General features: G+C 46.6%; 1 protein-coding gene across 6 annotated transcripts in view; it reads left to right on the forward strand.

The window, feature by feature from the left end:
• The window catches only part of ACACB (acetyl-CoA carboxylase beta), a 116,568-nt gene that overhangs the window by 90,156 nt on the left and 4,417 nt on the right, over positions 1-21,995 (forward strand). For all 6 annotated transcript variants that reach the window (XM_027566507.1, XM_027566511.1, XM_027566508.1 and 3 more), the window contains 12 exons: positions 2,836-2,958; positions 3,568-3,837; positions 5,390-5,487; positions 6,667-6,787; positions 9,026-9,136; positions 10,392-10,535; positions 11,195-11,315; positions 12,812-12,908; positions 14,744-14,840; positions 16,466-16,601; positions 17,653-17,830; positions 21,031-21,143. In XM_027566507.1, the coding sequence (XP_027422308.1) occupies positions 2,836-2,958; positions 3,568-3,837; positions 5,390-5,487; positions 6,667-6,787; positions 9,026-9,136; positions 10,392-10,535; positions 11,195-11,315; positions 12,812-12,908; positions 14,744-14,840; positions 16,466-16,601; positions 17,653-17,830; positions 21,031-21,143 (1,609 nt within the window). The remainder of the gene's footprint in view (positions 1-2,835; positions 2,959-3,567; positions 3,838-5,389; positions 5,488-6,666; positions 6,788-9,025; positions 9,137-10,391; positions 10,536-11,194; positions 11,316-12,811; positions 12,909-14,743; positions 14,841-16,465; positions 16,602-17,652; positions 17,831-21,030; positions 21,144-21,995) is intronic.

Below are 21,995 nucleotides of genomic sequence, written 5' to 3' on the forward strand. Positions count from 1 at the left end.
TTCTTGCCTGGAGAATCCCAGGGACGGGGGAGCGTGGTGGGCTGCCGTCTATGGGGTCGCACAGAGTCGGACACAACTGAAGCGACTTACCAGCAGCAGCAGTAGCAGCAGAGGCTATTTTAATAAATGGAAACTTTTATGATTAAGAATGTTATTGTCTGTATCCTCCTGCCTTGGACATCATGGGCCACAAGAATAAGAAGCAGACACATCAAAAATAAATCCATCCACTTTTCTTTTAGATAAAGAAAGAGTACTGTGGACTACCCATAAATTTGAGAACAGATGAAAAGGAAAATTTCCCAGAAAGATACATCTTATCAAAACTAACTCAAGAAGAAATAGAAAATATAGATTATAAGCATTAGTGAAATTGAATTACTCCATCTGTTCCACCTTTTTTTAAAAAACTGGAGTTCAGATACAAGAATAGAAAGAAGCAAAGTGGTGTTTTTTGTAGATGATAAGATACCTATACAAGTAATCCAAGAGGATTTGAAGACATAGCAAGAGAATACAGCAAGATTACTAGATACAAGTGCATGCTTATTCATTCAGTTGTGCCTGATTCTGCAACCCCATGGACTGTGGCCCACCAGGCTCCTCTGTCCATGAGATTTTCCAGGCAAGAATACTGGAGTGGGTTGCCATTCCCTTCTCCAGCTAGATCAGTATACAAAAATTAATTGTGCTCTCATAGACAAGCAATAATTCTAAAATCTAATTGGAAAAATGCTGTTTACAATATTAAGATCAACTCTAAAGTTTCCCTAGGAATAAATTTAAAAAACATACAAGGAATAAATTTAAAAAAACATAGGGGAAATTTTGAAACTTTATGGAAGTACTTTAAGCCTAAATAAACAGAGATACATCGTGCTTATGAATGATCAGAAGAGTCAATATTGTAAAGATAATAGTTCCCCACATAATATATTCAGTATAATTCTGGAGTTGTGGGTGTAACTTAAAAGTTCATAGGAAAAGTAAAAGTTTGTGAGTAGCAAAAGCAATTTTGAAAAAAATAATCTGGGGAACTTGTCTTAGCCATCCTTTAAAATAAGTCACTTTTCAAGCAGCTTAATAATGTAATGTACTTAATAATGTAATGTACTTAATATGTAATGCATAATATTATTGTAATGGAGCTAAACAGATAGACCAATGGAACAGAATAGAGTCTAGAATCAGACCCACTTATAAACAAAGCCTTGACAGAATGCAGAGGTGGAATTGTGAATGAAGGGGAATACATCTCACGAAAAGATACAAAGACGTTTCTTATCTAATTGGGAAAATAAATTTTTATTTCTACCTCATCTGGTGTACAAAAATAAATTTCAAGAGATTAAAACCACTTGGAGTGAGTTAAAAGCATAAGCATAGGAAAACCCCACAAATTTGACTACATTAAAATTTAAAAGTTATTTATGTAAAAAGACCCCAGGTTGGGGGACCCAAAGCTGGGGCTCTGGGACAACCCAGAAGGATGGGGTGGGGAGGGAGGTGGGAGGGGGGATCAGTATCAGGGGACACATGTACACTCATGGCTGATTCATGTCTATGTATGGCAAAAAACCGCCACAATATTGTAATGTAATTAGCCTCCAATTAAAATAAATTAATTTTTTTAAAAAAGACCCCAGCTTGGGAGAATATGTTTCGATGTCTGTTACCAGCAAGAGATTAGAACAATATTATGTAAGAGAAACTCTGATCAATATATTTTAAGGTGCTCACCTAGGTGACAGTCAGTTAAGTACAGATCAACATCACAGCAAAAAAAAATCACAGCATGATTTCACACCCAGCAGATGGGAAAGCATGAAAATATTTGACAAAACCAGATGTGGACAAGTATATGGAGCAAAGGAGTTCTCACACATTCTTACTGTAAAGCAATTTGATAATATCTAGGAAAACTGAAGATTCACATATGCTATGACCCAGCAATTCCACTCCTAGGAATATACCCATGTAAAAAGACCATAGGAATGTTCATTATAGCATTATCGGTAGTACTGTAGAATTGGAAAGCTAAACGTTTCTACTAAAAATTATGAGTAAATAAATTGTGACATATTCATACCATGAAAAACTGAACATGAGGGAAAAGGAATAAACCAGAGCTAAATTTATCAACATGGATAAATCTCTCAACTATACTGGAGAGTTGGAAAAATAAGTTGTAGAAGGACATGTCTGGTGTGACACCATTTATTTAAAAGAGAAGTCATGCAAAATAATGCTACATGTTTTAATGTCTGCACATATGATGAGATAAAGACATAAACACATACAGAGGACTTGACTGACACTGAGTTCAGGATGGGCTTCCCTGCTGGCTCAGCTGGTAAAGAATCTGCCTGCAAAGCAGGAGACCCGAGTTCAAACCCCAGGTTGGAAAGATCTCCTAGAGAAGGAAATGGCAACCCACTCCAGTACTCTTGCCTGGAGAATTCCATGGACAGAGGAGCTGAGCAGGTTACATCCATGGGATCACAAAGAGTTGGATACAACTGTGTGACTAACTTTCACTTTCTTTCAAGTTCAGGATAATGGTTACCTGAGGGGAGCAGGGGGAGGGACAGATGGGAAGGAGCACACCAGGGGCTTCAGCTGCATTTCTATTATTTCTTTTTAAAAAATTCTTAAAGCAACTTTGGAGAAATTATGATTTGACAAAACTGCAAGATAGATGCACGGGTATTTATTTTTTCTGCATGTTTTTGCTGCGTGATTTAAATAGTTTGCGATTAAGAAAGAAAGGCAGCCCTAGAAAATGTACTTCCTTACTGGCAACTTCAGCTTTTCTCTTTCCTCCCTTCTCTGCAGGCTCTTTTTAAAATGTGGCCCTCTCCGGACAAGTACCCCAAAGACATCCTGACGTACACCGAACTCGTGCTGGATCCGCAGGGCCAGCTGGTGGAGATGAACCGACTTCCTGGAGGAAATGAGGTAAAGAACTGAGTCAGTTTGCTCTACAGAAGAAGTTAACGCAACATTGTAGAGCAACTATACTTCAATAAAATTAAAAAAAAAAAAAAAGCAAACCCACAGAACCCAGCTCCTGGCTGGAATCACCCTTTAAAAAAATTTTCTCCCTAGGAACCTCCTTGGCTGTTGAGTAGTTAAGACTTTGCTTTCCAGTGTAGGAAGGGCTTCCCTGGTGACTCAGTTGGTAAAGAATCTGCCTGCAACGCAGGAGACCTGGGTGCGACCCCTGGGTTGGGAAGATCCCCTGGAGAAGGGAAAGGCCACCCACTGCAGTATTCTGGCCTGGAGAATTCCATGGACTGTACAGTCCATGGGGTCGCAAAGAGTTGGTCACGACTGAGCGACTGTCACTTTCCAGTGAAGGGGGTGCGGGTTTGATCCCTGGTCGGGGGACTAAGATCCCACGTGTCTCATGGCCGAAAAAACAAAACATAAAACAGAAGCAATATTGTAATAAATTCCATAATGACTCTTAAAATGGTCCACATTAAAAAAAAAAAAAAAACTTAAAAATCTTCTTCCTCCCTGAAGAAGCAAACCTGTTTTCTTGTGCACTCATCTCCTCTCCAGGTGGGCATGGTGGCCTTCAAAATGACGTTGAAGACCCTCGAGTACCCCGAAGGGCGTGACATTATCCTCATCAGCAATGACATCACCTTCCGTATCGGATCCTTTGGCCCCGGAGAAGACCTTCTGTACCTGCGGGCGTCTGAGCTGGCCCGGGCCGAGGGCATCCCCAGAGTCTACCTCGCGGCCAACAGTGGGGCCCGTATCGGCCTGGCAGAGGAGATCAAGCACATGTTCCAGGTGGCTTGGGTGGACCCGGAAGACCCCCACAAGGTACCGCACAAAGCTGGCGTGGCACTGTGATCCCACCTGGCTCCTGCTGTGTTTTCCGAGGGGGTGACAGCACCTCTAAGGGAGTGGGGAGAAAAGTCTTGCTCTTAGACGGCACAGATACACGTGGTGGTGGTGGTTTGGTCGCTAAGTCCAAACTCAGCGCGTCCTACTCTTGCCATCAAGCCCATAGACTGTAGCCCGCCAGGCTCATCTGTCCGTGGGATTCTCCAGGCAAGAATACTGGAGTGGGCTGCCATGCCCTCCCCAGAGGATCTTCCTGACCCAGGGATCGAAACTGCCTTCCTTACGTCTCCTGCATTGGCAGGCGGGTTCTTTACCACTAGCGCCACCTGGGAGCCCTCACTCCTTCTTCGCCACGAGCAGACGGCTCAGGTTCCTTATCTGTAAAGTGCGAATAATCGTAGTAGTCACTTCAGAGAGCTCTGAAAGTGTTAGTCAGTCATGTCCGATTCTTTGTGACCCCATGGACTATAGCCTGCCAGGCTTCTCTGTCCATGGGATTCTCCAGGCAGGAATCCTGGAGCGGGCAGCCATTTCCTTCTCCAGAGGATTTTCCAACCCAGGGATCAAACCCGTGTCTGCTACATTGGCAGGCGGATTCTTTACCACTGAGCTACTTCAGAAGCTCTCAGAAGGATCCTTGGAGAAAAATAATGAAATTAGTTATTTCTTATATAAACATGTACTTAATACATACTGAGCATCTTCTGAACACAGTACATACCAAGGATGCAGAGGTGAGTGGTATATAATCCCTGGCCTCAGGAAGTTCTTACAATTCATCCAGAAGACCTCAGGACATCATAAAAGGCAGAATGAATAAAGAAAAACACACATCTTGTGATGTGAAAATGCAGGGAACAGAGGCATTCTTTGCAACCACGGCACAGGTTCTCAAGGAGGTGGTATTGTCCCACAAAAGGGACAAAAAGTATTATTTTCATGTAGAAGTGCACACACACATATGCGTACATTTATTACATAACCAGTATATCTATAATAAAACTTGACTGGGGCAAAGGGGTTGGTAATCAGGGAAAAAGAAGTATCTGAAAGGCTCCTTTGGGGAGAGAGAATGAAAAGATGATTAAACAACACTGAATCAGTGACATCCCTGGTGGTCCAGTGGTTAAAACTCCCCCTATCAATGCAGGGGCCGAGGGCTCGATCCCTGGTGGAGGAGCTAAGATCCCCTGTGTCTGGGGGCCAAAAAAACAAAACATAAAGCAGAAACAATATTGTAACAAATTCAATAAAGATTTAAAAACAAACAGATAGTGAATCAGAGAGATGGCCAGAGGAAAAGTGAGGTTGTGTGGTAAGGGTGAGTGGCAACCACAGAGCAGACGTTCAGTTAATTGGTGTTATTAATATGTTAACATCAGATGTCTGTTAACATCAGACAGGTGACTGTTATTAACACAGTGTCCTTCCTGCATCCTTCAAACACAGTGTTGGCACTAAAAACAGTGGCTGTTGAGTACACGGAGCTGGACTCATAGCCTCATTGAAGTATTTACATGTTTTTAAGGGAATTAAATACCTGTACCTGACCCCTCAAGACTACACCAGAATCAGCTCCCTGAACTCCGTCCATTGTAAACACGTGGAGGAAGATGGAGAATCCAGGTAAATAACTTAGCAGGCAGCTCCCATGTTCTGACTGTGGTTCATTTCAGCTGCTCGTGGGGAATCTGCCTCTGGGCTGCTGACAGTTTCTCAAGCAGGTGGGGGTGTTTGTACAGAGGGTCCCCCCAGCTTCCATTGTGGGCACTGACAGCTCAGACACCTGGGGCCCCCTTTAGGGTGACCCCATCCTTGCTGTCCCCACATGAGGCACATCTCTCACAAAAACAGCACATCACTCGGGGACAGTTAGGTTGGATTCCCGCATGTCCCCAGAGCTTGCGGGCTCACATTTTATGACCAAATGAGCCAAACTGACTCACTGGGTGGGCTGGGAAGACGTGGACAGGGTCTGCTCCATGAGAACGTCAAGGGCGATACTGGTGTCGTTTCCAGGGAAGGTTGTAGGTTTTTAAAATCAGATTCTGATTTAAATCAAAATTTCCCAGGCTGAGTTTCCTGGGATGTTAGTCATTGATTTTGGGTGGCGGGGGGAGGGGGGTGGGGGGTGGGAAGATTTTCCATAGTCAAGTAAGTTTCAGAAACACTGGGTTAGATGAGATCCAACAAGCATCTTTACTGCAGACGTTCTCAGAGCATTTAATGCACTGAAATGCCTTGTGAATCCCTAACGGGTTAGGGCCTAACCCAGCCTTTTTGGCACCAGGGACTGATTTTTCCACGGACCAGGAGGCGGGGATGGTTTGGGGTGCTTCAGCTTCTGCGTTTGTTGTGCACTTCTGTTATTACTAATCAGCTCCGCCTCGGGTCATCAGGGAGGCTCGGCTGTGCGGTGGACTTCCGTGGCCACGATTGGTCGGTCATGAGCCGAATGCCTTCCCCGGGCACACGCCCACCTCTCTGCAGACCAAAGGCTGTTCTAGACTGTCTCCGAAGGAGTGCAGGGCAGGGGTGATGCTTTGTTAGGACAGCCTCTGAATCAGCAGACTTTCTCTTTGGTTGGAGGGGTGATCATCATCGAGGCTGTACTTGCCCTTCTGGAAACTTGAGGGCCAATCGTGAGGGTCCTAGACCCCTGCCTTCATCTCGCCGTTGGCTGCTTTCTGACCCTCCAGTCTCTCACCTTGCTCAGCCTTCCTTCTCCAGGTCCTTGGGAAGCGCATCAGCCTTGGATTGTCCTAGGCTGGAGCTCAGTCTGTAACTCTCATTTGGTTCCTAAAGGTATGTCATCACGGACATCATTGGGAAGGAGGAGGGCCTGGGCGTAGAGAACCTGAGGGGCTCAGGCATGATTGCTGGGGAGACCTCCCAGGACTACGACGAGATCGTCACCATCAGCATGGTGAGTCCCCGCCCGTTTTCTTTTCCAACTCAACTTTTTATTATGGAAACTTTAATCAGGAAAAGCCTGTCATGCAAAGTGAAGTAAGTCAGAAGGAGAAAAGCAAGTATCGTATATTAACGCGTATGTATGGAATTTAGAAAGCTGGTGCTGATGAACCCATTTGCAGGGCAGGAATAGAGACACAGGCACAGCAGACTTGTGGACACAGCAGGGCAAGGGGAGGGTGGGGGGAATTGAGGAGCACTGAGACACGTGTTATACATTCCTATACGTACAATAGCCAGCAGGAAGCTGGTGCATGACACGGAGCCAACTCAACGCTCTGCGACAACCCAGAGGGGTGGGCTGGGGTAGAGGGTGGGAGGGAGGGTCAGAGGGAGGGCACGTGTGTTTTCTGATGGCTGATTGACCTTGCTGTATGGAAACAACCAACACAACATAATTAAAGCAATTATCCTCCAAGTAAAAATAAATGTAAAAAAAAGTTGCCAAAGTAAAGAGAATTGATAACGAGCCCCATGTACTCATCACCGGCTCCAACAGTTGTCAGCGTGTAACCATTCCTGCATCCTCAGCCCATCTGCCCGCTGTTCTGGAATATTTTAAAGCAGCCTCCACTTATATCTTTCCATCTGTAAGTACCATAGTGTGGCTCTTTGCTAGACAAATGCTCTCCCATTCATTTTTCTTTTTAAATAACATAACCATGATTCTATTACACCCAACAATATCAACAGCAATTCTTTATATCGTCAGAACTCAGCTTGGCTTCAGTTTCCGTAGTTATCTCAAAATGTCTTATTATAGTTGGTTGGCTTGAATCAGGATTCAATCTCTTCTTCTTTAAAAGATATTGAGTATTTAGAAGAACTTTTGGGCCTTCCCTGGTGGCCCAGTGGCTAAGACTCCACACTTTCTCTGCAAGGGGGCACGGGTTCAGTTCCTGGTCAGGGAACTAAGATCTTGCATGCCCAGCAGTGTGGGAAAAAAAAAAAGAACTTTTATCTAATTTTAACTGGTACGAAGTGACTGTCTTCTCATTCCCTAGTGTGGCCTTTACAGAAATATCTTCTGTTTCTGTTGGAGTCGTAGTAATAGTTCTCTTCAGTGGTAAACTGTCACTCAAGTCCTGACTTTTACCCTTCGTCTTGGCTCTTCAATTTCAAAGGTGGAAAATGCTGGCCTTGAGTGTCTTCCTTGGGCATATCGTGTAGGTGTCATTATGTATGTTTCATACCTATTTCAAAATAAAAAGACATATATGTATTTACATATTCCAAAATATGTCATTTTCTTTTGAAGGATATAAAAAGGAATATTTTTATATATTCCAAAATAGATATACATTTACATATCTCTAATTTATATATATATACACAGACAGGCTCACCTCAGAGATGTCGCAGTTTGGTCCCAGACCTCTATGGTAAAGTGAATGAATATAGTATTGAAGTGGAGATTGTAATAAAGTCACACAGATTTTTTGGTTTCTCAATCCATGTAACAGTTATGTTTATACTGTACTGTCGTCTGTTAAGTCTGCGGTAGCATTATGTCTTTTAAAGATGTATACACTTTAATTTTAAAATCCTTTATGGCTAAAAAATGCTAACCCTCATCTGACACACAGGATTGCCACAAACTTTGTTAAAAAATAAATAAGTAAACCTCAGTATCCATGAAGTACAATAAAATGAGGTCTGCCTGTATAAATCTTCCTGTTTTGAAATAGTTCTGCGTCGGAAGTTACGAGATAGTTTAGGCAGGTCGTGGGTGCCCCTCGTCCAGCTCCCGTGTGATAGAGTCTCGTGTAACTGTCGTATGTGATCAAAACAAGGACACTGACATTGGCACGACACTGTTAACTGGACACAGACCTCGATCATTTTTTCCCAGTTTCACCCGCCCTCCTAGGCTTCCTTTCATTGTGTGAATGCATGCAGTGTCTTGGGAATGACCAAACTCAGAAGAACCACAGAGATGCCTCTTGAAGTAAGAGCCAGAACATTCCACGTCTGCGTGTGTCTTTACAACACTCTTCCTCGCTAGCCCCATTCTTTCGGTCGAGGTCAGGCAGCCTGAAGGACAGGCTTGAGCCCACGCTGTCCGGCCACCGATCAGGATGCCCGTGGCCAAGCTGAGCTTCCACTCATGCCCAGTGGCTCCTGGACCGTCCCCGCTGTGGGGGGTGGGGCACTGGCCCTGAGGAATGCAGGAGGGGTCCTGTCTCCACAGGTGAGCTGCCGGGCCCTCGGGATCGGGGCCTACCTGGTGAGGCTGGGCCAGCGAGTGATCCAGGTGGAGAATTCCCACATCATCCTCACGGGGGCGACGGCGCTCAATAAGGTGACCACCTTGAAGGGACAGCCGGGGAGTGGACGTGTTGGGGCGGGGGCGGGCTCATTCTGACATTCCCAGTGTCCCCAGTGGGGAATTTTTCTCAGCATGAAAGCAGTTCCAGGAATTCCCTGGTGGTCCAGCGGTTAGGACTCCACACTCTCACTGCTGAGGGCCCGGGTTCAATCCCTGGTTGGGAAACTAAGATCCCACAAGCTACATGATGCAGCAAGAAAAGGGAAAAAAGAAGCCAGTTCCATCCCTGCTATTATGAGAGCTGTTCTTTCATTTTGCAGTTATATGGGCCTCTTATGAGCTAACATATATTATAGATAGATACATACATACATATAGGTGTGTATTGGGCTTCCTTGGTGGCTCAGCGTTAAGAGTTTGCCTACAAAGCAGGAGATGCAGGTTCGATCCTTGGGTCAGGAAAATCCACCAGAGAATGAAATTGCCATTTCCCACTCCAGTGCAACCCACTCCAGTATTCTTGTCTGGAGAATCCCATGGACTGAGGAAACTGGCGGGCTACAGTCCACGGGGTTGAAAAAGAGTCCGACACAACTGAGTGACTTAACAGCAACAATGTGTGTGTTAGGCTCTTCTGGTGGAACTAATTCTCTGTGTTACTGTAATTTAAATTTTAAAACTTATTAAAATAGCATTACACATTGCATAAAATTGGGAAAAGACCAAAAAAAAAAAACAAAAAAAGTAATTTTGTCCCTACTGTAGTTTTTGTGTAGTTTTCCTCTCATCTCATGTCTTTACATAGTTAGACTCCTAGTGAACACAGTTTCGTGTGACTGTTTACTGTCTTGAAATGCCTTCCACAATGCTGTAAGGCCTCCCTAACATCAGGTCTGCTAAAAATCCCACAGTGGGTCTCAGAGTCTGGCCCCTGAACCAGCAGCATCAGCATTACCTGGGATCATGATAAAAGTACAAAGTTCTCTGGCCCCACTGCAGACCTGCTCCATCAGCAACACTAGGTTGGGTTTTGCCTGGAGATGACCAGTCACCAGGTGGATCTCTGGTTCTTAAATTGGGCTGCATAATGGAATTATCTGGAAGTTGAAAAAAAACAACAGATACCTGAGATTCTGATGTAATTGGTCTGGCTGCCTGCAGCCTGGACATCAGGACTTTTGAAAGCTCCCAGGTGATTCTGACTTGCAGCCAGGGTTGAGGACCATCTGAACAGATGGAAGGCCCCCAGGTCGAGCAGGACCTTACTAACCATGTCATGTCAAAGCAGGTCCTGGGCAGAGACGTTTACACATCCAACAACCAGCTGGGCGGTGTGCAGATCATGCATCACAATGGCGTCTCGCATGTCACCGTGCCAGATGACTTTGAGGGTGTTTGTACCATCCTGGAATGGCTGTCCTATATGCCAAAGGTGCAGTATCCTTCCCCCCGCCCCCGCCTCTTGAAGCCTGGAGCCTGGAAGACTCTGTTATCTGGTTCATTTGCCAAATGGTGTGGAAGGGTAGGGAGTAGGTAACACTGAAATCGTGTCTAGGGTTAATTTTTCTTTTCTCTTCCCTCCTTCCCTCTCTGATGCCCAGCCCTGTACTCACTGTTATTTGCTTTTTTTTTTTTTTTGATGACTTTGTATGGAGGCTGTGTGTCTATCCTTTAGAAAGAGGTGACATTGCCTGTCATCAAAAGAGGTAACATGGACAACAGAGAATCCTCAGGCTTTGCAGTCAGGCTGGATTTTATTTCTGGCTTCCTTCTCGTAGCAATGAGACCTCAGGACCATCTCTTAATCTTTCTAAGCCTCAGTTTCCTCATCTGTAAAGTGGGAGTAACAATGGCACCCATCCCAGGGTGTTATCACTGATGGCTCAGTGACATGATGTGTGGAGTTCAGCGCTTGGCAGGCCCTCAGCCAAATGCTACTCCTAATTGTGATGATGACCTACTTTGGGTTGGGCTTCTGCCACGTAGCCAGGCATCACCATAGTCGGAAGGGGAGAGGAGGGCAAAGAGTGAATTGCAGACATTATTGACGAGCCCGAAGGACCGAGTGGGAGACCTGACTTTCTTTCCTAGGATAATCGCAGCCCAGTCCCAGTCGTCACACCCAAGGACCCCATTGACAGAGAAATTGAATTCCAACCATCTCGCGGGCCCTACGACCCCCGGTGGCTGCTTGCAGGAAGACCTCACCCAAGTAGGTCCCTCCGGGGTTTTGTCCGAGCCCTGGGTTTTGGGGTTTCTTTTCTGCCACCAAGATAAAAGAAGGAGTCAGTAGAAGATTATCGCCAAGGGATACACCTGAGGTCGAATGCAAAAAGGGGTGGAAGAATGGAGATTTTTCTCTGTGCTTTTCCCAAGCTGATGACCGAGAAGGGGTGGGAACAGCCTCCGGTTTCTGGAGCTGATGGATGGAGGTGAGAAGCAGCAGAGGTCATGACCTCCTTCCCCGAAATTGCCCCAGATGTGGTCACATAGGTGGCAACGCTGGGGCTGCAACCTCAGGGTTTCAGAGAGAAGAGCGCTTCTCTCTCTGTCCCTCTCTCTTTCTGTTTGGCTTAAACCTTCATAAGGTAGCTCTCCATGAGTTCACCCAGGACGAGCAACTTTGCCTCTTCTGCAGCTCCGTTTGTAGACACACACGTGGGTGTGCACACATATATGCAAACACACCCGTGTGCACGCACGTGCTTGCACGTGCCCACATTCTCCCTCCCTCCCTCCCTGTCCCCCTCCCCCAAAGGGACAGGTTGGCCTCATGGAGGCATCTGATTACATTCTGAGCCACCAGGACAGAACTGGAAAGCTGAGCTGCCCCTGTTGCCACAATCCCGAGTCTAGAATTTCACGTGCTGCCCCCTTTAGAACTCGGCCTCTCCTTCCAGCTGCGTGGGGCAAGGCAGGTGCCGCCAGGAGCGTGCCGGCTCCACCAGCGAAAGATGCCCCGTGGCCTGTCCCCTCCTCTGCTACTTCTCTTAGGCTTTCTCACCTGCGAGCACTGGCTTTAGCTTGATTTTTAAAAACGTCTGATATGTTACCGACCATTTGCTCCAGCTAGTAGGGCCGGCCCCCAGGCAGACCCTGAGGCTGGGGTGCTTTGCTCCCAGGGGCCCAGCCCCGCTATTCCTGCAAAGTGAGATCTCTCCTGCTACCTGCCTCCTCGTGTCCAAACCACAGACACGTACAGCGCGGTGTGGATCCCAGGCACCGCGTCCTCCCCAGGATGGCCGCAACCGACATCCGCTTGTTCACTCTCCCTTTCTCTGCCTCTCTGTCTCTCAATGGAACACGTTCTTCTCAGTGTAACGGTTTTGAGGCTGCAGCCACCAGGTCCGGGATGAGTGTTTTTCAGAGTAGATGGTCCCTTCTGAAATCGTGCCTTCCGAAGGCAGCCACCTGCTCTTTTTGCAGAGGCTGTGACCAGGGTCTCCTCGTGCCTGGCGTTGAGGGAGGTTGGTGTGGTGGGTGTTCTGTATGGACTGACTTCCGGATTCGGCGTATCGTTTGGCAGCCCTGGTTTTGTGTGTTGGGGGCTGGGCAGGGGAAGTGTTGTTGTTTTCCAGGAACAAAGGTATCTGGGCTGTCAACGTCAGGCTGTCCTAGAGAGAGGGCAGAGGAGTCTGCCCTCCAGGTGGACACCGGGGGCCCTCAGCAACCAGACCCCGGCCTGAGCTTCTGCCCTTCTGCCCACAGCTCTGAAGGGATCCTGGCAGAGTGGATTCTTTGACCAGGGCAGTTTCAAGGAGATCATGGTGCCCTGGGCCCAGACTGTGGTGACGGGACGAGCAAGGTAACCCTGAGGGCGGGCCCAGGCGGCCTCAGCGATGCTTTCTCCCTGGTCTTGGATTTTCTGAAAGAAAAACCAATGCAGAGAGTTGGGGGGCGGGGAGTGTTTCTGGCTGATGAAAGTCTTCATAGAGTCTGGATTTGTCCATAACTTTAGAAGACACACCACCAACTTCTTCCTGGGGCCAGGACCCTTGCCCCTTGTGTCTGCCCCTGGGCCAGGGCACCCTCGCCAGGGGGGCCATGAACCCCTTTGGGAATCAGAAGGTGGCCCTGGTACTCTCTGGAAAACCACACAGTCAGAAGTACGAACTCCATTTAGGAGGGCCGTGGGCAGGAACCGCTATTGTATACCAGAGCTGGCGGAAGGCATAATGCTTGGATTCTTTCAAAGCTGAGCTCACTCCTTCTCTTCGGGATGAGTCCAGCTGCCCCAGAGTTCTTCCTTTTATGGAGCCCAAAGCAACAGCCTCATAATTTACCACTCAGATTCCTGGCACAAGACAGGCACTACGAGTTCAGGTTCTGGAGTCAGACCTCTGCTGTCACTCACCCGCTCTGGGCCTTTACATCCTCATCTGTACAATGAGGCTGATAACTCCGCCCCTTCCCACTCCCAAAGGATTGCTGGGATTAATAGAAGTGGTGATGTGTTAGGCATTTAAAATATCACAAATGGGGAATTCCTCGGTGGTCCAGCAGTTAAGACTCCTTGCTTCTACTGCTGGGGGTGCGGGTTTGACACCTGGCTGGGTAACTAAGATCCCAAGTGCCACATGGTAGTTAATATTTTTTAAATAAATAAAAAGCATTTAAAAATCATAAATGCTCCATAATGTTGTTAATAGCAGCTGCCATTATTGTTGCTATTTACTTCTCTGTAATAACTGTTAAAATACTAAGTCTGTTACTGGGATTGCTTCTCTCCATAAGTGTTTTACTTTTTTCAAATGTTCTTTTTTTGGGGGGCTGCACTGTCTTCATCCAGTATGTGGGCTTAGTTGCCCCGCAACATGTGGGATCTTAGTTCCCCACCCAGGGATCAAATCCATGGCACCTGCATTGGAAGGTGGATTCTTAACCACCGGACCACCAGGGAAATCCCCTGGAATATTCTTTAAACTGAGATGAAATCTATTCCCCCTTCCACATGGAAGTGCTTGATTTGAAGACTGCTCTCCCCACACCTGCCCCATAAACTGTTGGGAGCGTAACCGAGAGGAATCAAGTGACACAGGTGGCCAGGGGCAGCCGGTGGCGGGTGCTGATGGAGACTGACGCCATGGACCGCCCGTAACTGAAGCTGCTCAGGCTTAGCATACCTCCATCCTTTCCCGATGTGGCGTGGGGTCTGGACCCATGCTGTCCACCGTGGTGGCTGCTGGCCACGTGTGACAGCTCAAATTCAGAGGAATCACACAGTGAAAGAGCATGTCACATGTTCAGTTCCTCAGCCGTCCCTGCCGTGTTTCAGATGCTCCATGGTCATGTGCAGCTCACAGCTGCCACACTGGTCAGGCTGCTAGAGAGTGTGGCCATCATCACAGAAAGTTCTAGGGGACGATGCTGCTCCCATCCCTGACTTGGCCCAAGCCTCCCCACAACCCCGGCAGCTGTTGCCCCGACATGGGCACCCAGAGGACTTTTCCAGCCTGCTTGTTTGTGAGGCTTTTCACCGCTTCAGGGCCAAGTTGAAAACAGCACGCTTTTCTCTGTCCACCCTCATCCCGGCCCACATGCCTGTAGAATATCAGCCTGGGCTGGCTGGACTCACCTGCCCCCCCGAACCGGCCTGGGGTGCTGCCCCGCGCCCCTGCTCACTTGTGGTCCACCTTGCAGGCTGGGGGGTATCCCCGTCGGAGTGATCGCTGCAGAGACGCGGACGGTGGAGTTGGTCGTGCCCGCCGACCCTGCCAACCTGGATTCCGAGGCCAAGGTTAGGGGCCGGGGAGCTGGGCTGGCTCTTTTCATGTTTTGTTTTTTTTATTGAAGTGAGGTTGAGTTACAAATTACATTCATTTCAGGTGTACAGCATAGTGATTCAGCATTTCTACAGATTGTGTGCCATTAAAAGTTACTACAAGATAATGGCTGTATTTCTCTGTGCTGTACAGTATGTCCTTGTTGCTGTGGTATTTCATACATTGCAGTTTGTGTCTCTTAATCCCATGCCCCTGTGTGTCCCTCCCGTCTTCTCTCTCACCTTTGGTAACTCCCTAGTTTATTTTTTGTCTGTTTTATTTTTGTGAATCTGTTTCTGCTTTGCCTGTATGTTGATGTGTATTATTTTTTTAGGTTTTCCATATAAGTGATAACATACAGTGCTTGTCTTTCTCTGACTAATGTCACTCTGTATAGTGTTCTCTAGATCTATCCACATTGCTGCATATGTCAGAATTCCATTCTTAGTGGTTGAGCAGTATTCCCTTGTATATGTGTATACGCCACGTCGTCTTTCTCCATTCATCTGTCGTCGGGCACTTGGATTGCTCCCGTATCTTGGCTACTGTAAACGGTGCTGCTGTGAACACTGAGGTCATGTATCTTTTCACATTAGTGCTGGGTTATATATACACATACGTACCCAGGAAGGGAGTTGCTGAGTCATATAGCAGTTCTGTTTTTAGTTTTCTGAGAAGCCTCCATACTCTTTTCCATAGTAGCAGCACCAGTTAGCATGCCCACCAGGAGTGTTCCAGGGTCCCCTTTTCTCTTCGTCCTCGCCAGCATTTGTTTCTGCAGACTCTCTGATGATGGCCATTCTGACGACCATGACTGTGGTTTTGCTGGGTCTGCTGTGTAGGCCGGTTGAGCTGACAGGAGCGGGTCCTGAGTGGCCACATGTCTGTCCTTCCAGCTCAGACTCAGAGGCATCCTTGGCTCTGGAGTGGGGTGGGGTGGGGGCCCCAGCACTGTGTCTGCAGGATGCCTGGTGCTCCTCACTGTCTTCTTCAGAGGATGACAGGTCCCTAGGAATTCCTCCCTCCTCCTGCCCCCGTCACTGTTGCTGTTTCTTTCTTTTTTTTAGCTTTTGTGTAATAAAGTTTTATTAAAGTATAAAGGAGATAGAGAAAGCTTCTGACATAGGCATCAGAAGGGAGCAGAAACAGTACCCCCCTGCTAGTCTTCAGCTGGATGTTATATGGTCACTGCTGCTGCTGCTAAGTCGCTTCAGTCGTGTCCGACTCTGTGCGACCCCATAGACGGCAGCCCACCAAGCTCCCCCATCCCTGGGATTCTCCAGGCAAGAACACTGGAGTGGGTTGCCATTTCCTTCTCCACTGTTGCTGTTTCTAGGGTGGGCCACATCGCACCCTGGGAGGAGTTCAGAAGTCAGAGGGCGGGTCCTGGGACCCTACTCAGGGTGGCATTTACTAGCTTGGCACCTATCAACAGGCAACAGGAGCCTCCCTGGGCCGCAGCGTGAGAGTCACATGTCTGAGCCCCATCTCTGGTATTGTCACCGATGCCAATCAGGCTGCCTGCCCTCCAGGGTGCCATGTGGGCGGCCATCCCATGTTCTGCTCAGAAGAGTCTGACGCAGGCTGCTCTGTGTTCCAGATAATCCAGCAGGCTGGCCAGGTGTGGTTCCCAGATTCGGCCTATAAGACGGCCCAGGCCATCAAGGATTTCAACCGGGAGAAGTTGCCCCTGATGATCTTTGCCAACTGGAGGGGGTTCTCCGGGGGCATGAAAGGTAAAGTGGCCTTCCTGTGGGTGCCCTGAAGCCTCGGGGTCAGCACCCTGGACAGCTCCCTTGGGATCGCAACATCATCATCTTAGTTGCGCTTCCTGCAGCCCTGCAGACGAGAGCTGTTCAGGGAACTGAGGGCTTCCAGTGTGACTTTCCAGAGGTCCCCGTCATGCAGGGAGAGGCAGGGGTGGCCCCCGGAAGCTGCCGAGTGACCTGGGCGGTCACCTCCCCACTTAGGAAGATGAGAAGGCTCCTCCCCTCTTTAGGGGGCTACTGTGAGCCTCAGTGACCTGACACTCAAATGCAAGTGCTTCAAGGCACTGAGCGCATTTCAAGAGACAGAGGCTGTCAGTGGGATGTTTCAGAAAGAGCTGGACTGGGGCCGGGCAGACCTGGTCTGAGTCCTTGTTGGGTGGGTGACTGCTCCAAGCCAAAGTTTCTCTCCTCTGCAAAGAGGGGTAAGGATAGACCAGCCTCAGAGGGCCAAGGCGAGGGTTCGCCTGCGTGTGGTGGTTACTCTCCGTGTGATTTTGAGTTGTTTTTTAAAAATATTTATCTGTGTATTTGGCTGTGCCAGGTATTAGTTGCAGCGTGTGAGATCTAGTTCCCTGACCGGGGACTGAACCTGGGCCCCCTGCATTGCGAACTCAGAGTCCTAGCCACTGGGCCAGCAGGGAGGTCCTAGATTTTGTTATTGTGCTGTTGTTTCCATGTACCATGCCTAATTAGACGTGTCTTGGTAGAAAATAAGGACCATATGCCTGTGGGCAGCAAGAGGGAAGAGACTGTGTTATCCTTGGAGAGGGTTCTGTTCTGGAAACAGAGGGACAGGCCGGGGGCATCTCTGAGCCAGGGCTGGAAGGGATCTTAGAGATCAGCCCATGCCTCCTTTTCTGGGTGGGAATGTTGAGGCCCCGGCAGGGAGGAGGACCTGGTCAAGGGAGCCCTCTGTGCCTTGATCCTGCCTCCTGGCCCCATGAGAGCCTCACCACAACCCCTGGGCAGCGAAGGGTGGGCCGGAGGTCGCCTCAACGGTGGCTGCCTTGCTTTTCAGACATGTATGACCAGGTGCTAAAGTTCGGAGCCTACATCGTGGATGGCCTCCGGAAGTACAAACAGCCCGTCCTGATCTACATCCCGCCCTATGCGGAGGTACGGGGCGGCTCCTGGGCAGTCATGGACACCTCCATCAACCCGCTGTGCATAGAGATGTACGCGGACAGAGAGAGCAGGTGGGTGTGCCGCCCCAGCCCAGCCCCGCCTTCCTGCTCTCACTCCCAGTCCTGAGGCCCCACACCCTGGGAGTCACACTCTGGGGATCGCAGGGCTGTTCTGAACTTCCAGAGGGGTGGAGAGCTGCCAGTTCTCCCAGTCTGAAACCAGCATCCAGCATGCTACTGGATTTTCTCAGTGTAATTAGTGACTGGAGCCCAGAAGTAGTGGAGGAATTGTAATTTGTTCTTTCACAACTTACACTCACCTGTTTCCCAAGGTTTGCAATCACTTAAAGAAAATATAAAAATTATAATATATAATTAATATAATATATAGTATTGATATATTAATAATATATTATATAAATATAATATATATGTTATATTATATACTATTATATAATAATAATATATAGACTATATTAAGTCATAATATATATAATATAATTATATAATATATTATATAATATAGTAACTATATTATATAATATAATTACATAATTACATAAAATATGATATATATTATACAATTATAACATATATAATTATATATTATACATACATATTTTATATATTATATTATATGTATAATAGATTATATATAATTAATTAATTAATTATATTATTATTATATATATTATATACTAATTTTTATATATCACATTATATATTATATATTACATATAATATATTAATATATTATATATTTTATATAATTATTAATTAATATAAATATATTAATACATATTATTGTGTTATATATAATAATATATAATATATTTATATTAATTAATATATAATTAATTATAATATAGTAATATTAAATATATTAAAATAAATATTAATTATGATCAATTGATTGATTGTATATTAATTAATTAATTAGGACTTCCCTGGTGGTCCAGTGGTTAAGAATCTACCTGCTAATGCAGGAACACGGGTTTGATCCTTGGTCTGAGAACTAAGATCCCACATGCCATGGGACAGCTGAACTCACAAGCCACAACTACTGAGCCCATGCACTCTAGAACCCGTGCCTCACAGCAAGAGAACCCACCACAACAAGAAGCCTGAGCATCATATCTAGAGAGTAGCCCCCACTCATTGCAACTAGAGACAGCCCATGCAGCAACGAAGACCTGGTGCAGCCAAAGAAAAAAGAAAGACGAAAAGCACCTGAGCTTCCTGGCAGCCAAGATGAAAAGGGAAATAAGATTAGATGTCTAGTTCTTACTAGACTCTCAGTCTTCCCCAAAACTGTTCCATAGAGGCTATGTTTTATTCATTTTTATTTATTGTTATAGCCTAGGGCCTAGTACAGTACCTGACTCCTAATGGGTGCTTGGGAAATACTGGACAAGCGAATGACTAAAATGTATACTTGCATGAGAGGACACCAGTTCCTCAGGGGAGAGAAACCTTCCTGGCACTTTTTTTTTTCAAGTGGGAATCTGTCCCAGATAGATTCTTCCAGAAAGGATGCTGACAATAATGCTTGTAACTCAGTGTTTGAGTGTCTTCAAAATGAAGACTATGCCAAATGCTGTGAGAATGTAAAGGCCCCAAGCTCTGCCCAGGACTTCCCTGGTGGTCCAGTGGCTGAGACTCTGTGCTTGCCGTGCAGGGGACCCAGGTTCTATCCCTGGTCTGAGATCCAGATCCCGTGTGCCATGACTAAGAGTTTGCATGCTGCAACTCAGACCCAGAGCAGCCCAGTAAACAAACATATTTTTAAAAAAGAATAGTTCTGCTCAAGTTATAGATAGGCACCTTCCTCCTGTGTCTACTCCCATATTCTTTCCTCAGTTCAGTGTATATTTATTGAGCACCTACTGTGTCTCAGGCGTTACGTTAGACATCGTGATATGGTGCAAATGAGCCGAGCCTGTCCTGCCTTCAGTGCCCTGTGACCTTCACGGGAGGCTGCTGAGGTCAGACCTCCAGAAGACTCAGGATGAGGGCAGCCCCAAATGGGGTCACATTAACTTTTCACTCTGGTCACCAGGAGGCTCAGAGCTACATGTAATATTGGTCAGGGCTTCCCAGCTGTCAGAAGAGAAGGGGGCAGGGGGAAACCAAGGCGTGGGGTGAGAGGGTTGGGAATGGAGGGGGCCACTCACATCTTGGATTCCTCCATGTGCTTTTGTGTGCTTTAAGAGATTAAAGAGTATCTTGTAGCCACGAAATTAAAAGATGCTTGCTCCTTGGAAGGAAAGCTGTGACAAACCTAGAGAGAGTATTAAAAAGCAGAGACGTCACTTTGCCGACAAAGGTCCATATAATCAAAGCTATGATTTTTCCAGTAGTCACGTATGGATGTGAGAGTTAGGCCATAAAGAAAGCTGAGTGCCGAAGAACTGATGCTTTCAAACTGTGGTGCTGGAGAAGACTCTTTAGAGTTCTTTGGACTGCAAGGAGATCAAACCAGTCCATCCTAAAGGAAATCAACCCTGAATATTCATTGGAAGGACTGATGCTGAAGGTGAATCTCCAGTACTTTTGGCCACCTGATGCAACTGACTGACTCACTGGAAAAGATCCTGATGCTGGGAAAGATTGAAGGTGGGAGGAGAAGGGGACGACAGAGGATGAGATGGTTGGATGGCTTCACCAATGCAATGGACATGAGTTTGAGCAAACTCTGGGAGATGGTGAAGGACAGGGAAGCCTGGTGTGCTGCAGTCCACAGTGTCACAAAGAGTCGGACATGACTGAGTGACTGAACAACACCACCACCCTGGCCTGAGGAGAGCAGAGATTAGGAAAGCCAGAGAAGACTGTAGCTGAAGAGCTGGTGGGATATGCTGTTCTGGAAAAAGTCACACACTCTTGTTGCTGAAAGGGCCTTCTAGAGTTCAGAACATTTTTGTTTTATTTTTTAGCTTTTGGCCATGCAATGGCATGTGGGATCTTAGTTCCCTGATCAAGGATTGAACTCATGTCCCGTGCAGTGGAAGCATGGAGTCCTAACCACTGGACTGCCAGGAAAATCCCAGAACACTTTACTTTAAAAGCTGGTTTAATTCTTCATTCAATGGATAGAAAAGCAGATGGCCAGAGAGGGGAAGTGACTTGCCCAAGGGCACGCAGAAAGCCAGCTACAGAGCAGAGGACTGCCACCAGCTTTCCTGGAGGTCTTGCCTCCCCCTTCATGTCCTCTGGCGGTTGCTTACTGGGGAGCCCCTCATATACGCCTCCCCCGCTGCTGGCTTTTTCAGAGCAAGTGTTCTGGAGCCAGAGGGAACAGTGGAGATTAAGTACCGGAAGAAAGATCTGGTGAAGACCATCAGAAGACTCGACCCCATTTCCAAGAAGCTCGTGGAACAGCTCGGTGAGTGGGTCTGAAACGTATCACCTCTCAGAGGTCATGAAAGGGCTCAGCCCACTCATGGCTAGAGGCTTCTTATCAGGTTAAAAATAGTGAAGACAAACCAAAACTCAGCAGCAGCACCTGTGAGATGTTTCAAACGTTCCCACACAGCCCATCAAGCCCTTTAACATGAAAAAACATACACAGCGCCTCGGTGAGTGTAATTTCTCAACACACCCAAAACAGAATAGTTGAGGTATTTCAAGCCAGTGAGAAACATTTGAATTTTGGTAGCAAAATTACCCTTTAGAATTTTTCCATCCAGCATTTTACTAATTTTGTTTGAGTGATAGGTTTGCTTCACTTGCAACTTATTTGTAATTCTCTTTAAAAATCCATGAGACATAGCATTGCCTTTATAACTGATCTATGTCATCAGAAATTCACAAGATTTATGGTGATGACGGGTATATAATTTCTTTGGTTTGGTATCAGGGTAATGCTGATATCATAGGGTGTGTCAGAAAGTGTTCCCCACTCTGTTTTCTGAGTCTGAGTGGGCATTATTTCTTTAAATCTTTGATAGCAAAGATTTATAATTCAACTACAAATTCAATTGCTTTTTTATATAGAGGACTGTTCAGTTTAATCTCTTTGCTCTTAGGTGAGCTTTTGTAGTTTGTTTTATTTCAAGGAGTTTGTTTCATTTAAATTATCAAATCGGAGTAGACTTGTTTATAATATCCCCTTATTAGATTTTACTACGTAAATTAAAAACGGTAACTGATGGTGTCCTGTAAGCGCAGTGGGCCTGATGAAAGGGAACAAATTTGAAGTTGAGTGTTGAATGCTGTCTTGCAAATCTGGGTGCAT

Source organism: Bos indicus x Bos taurus, chromosome 17 (assembly GCF_003369695.1).
Source record: "Bos indicus x Bos taurus breed Angus x Brahman F1 hybrid chromosome 17, Bos_hybrid_MaternalHap_v2.0, whole genome shotgun sequence".
In the NCBI taxonomy this organism is placed as follows: Eukaryota; Metazoa; Chordata; class Mammalia; order Artiodactyla; family Bovidae; genus Bos; species Bos indicus x Bos taurus.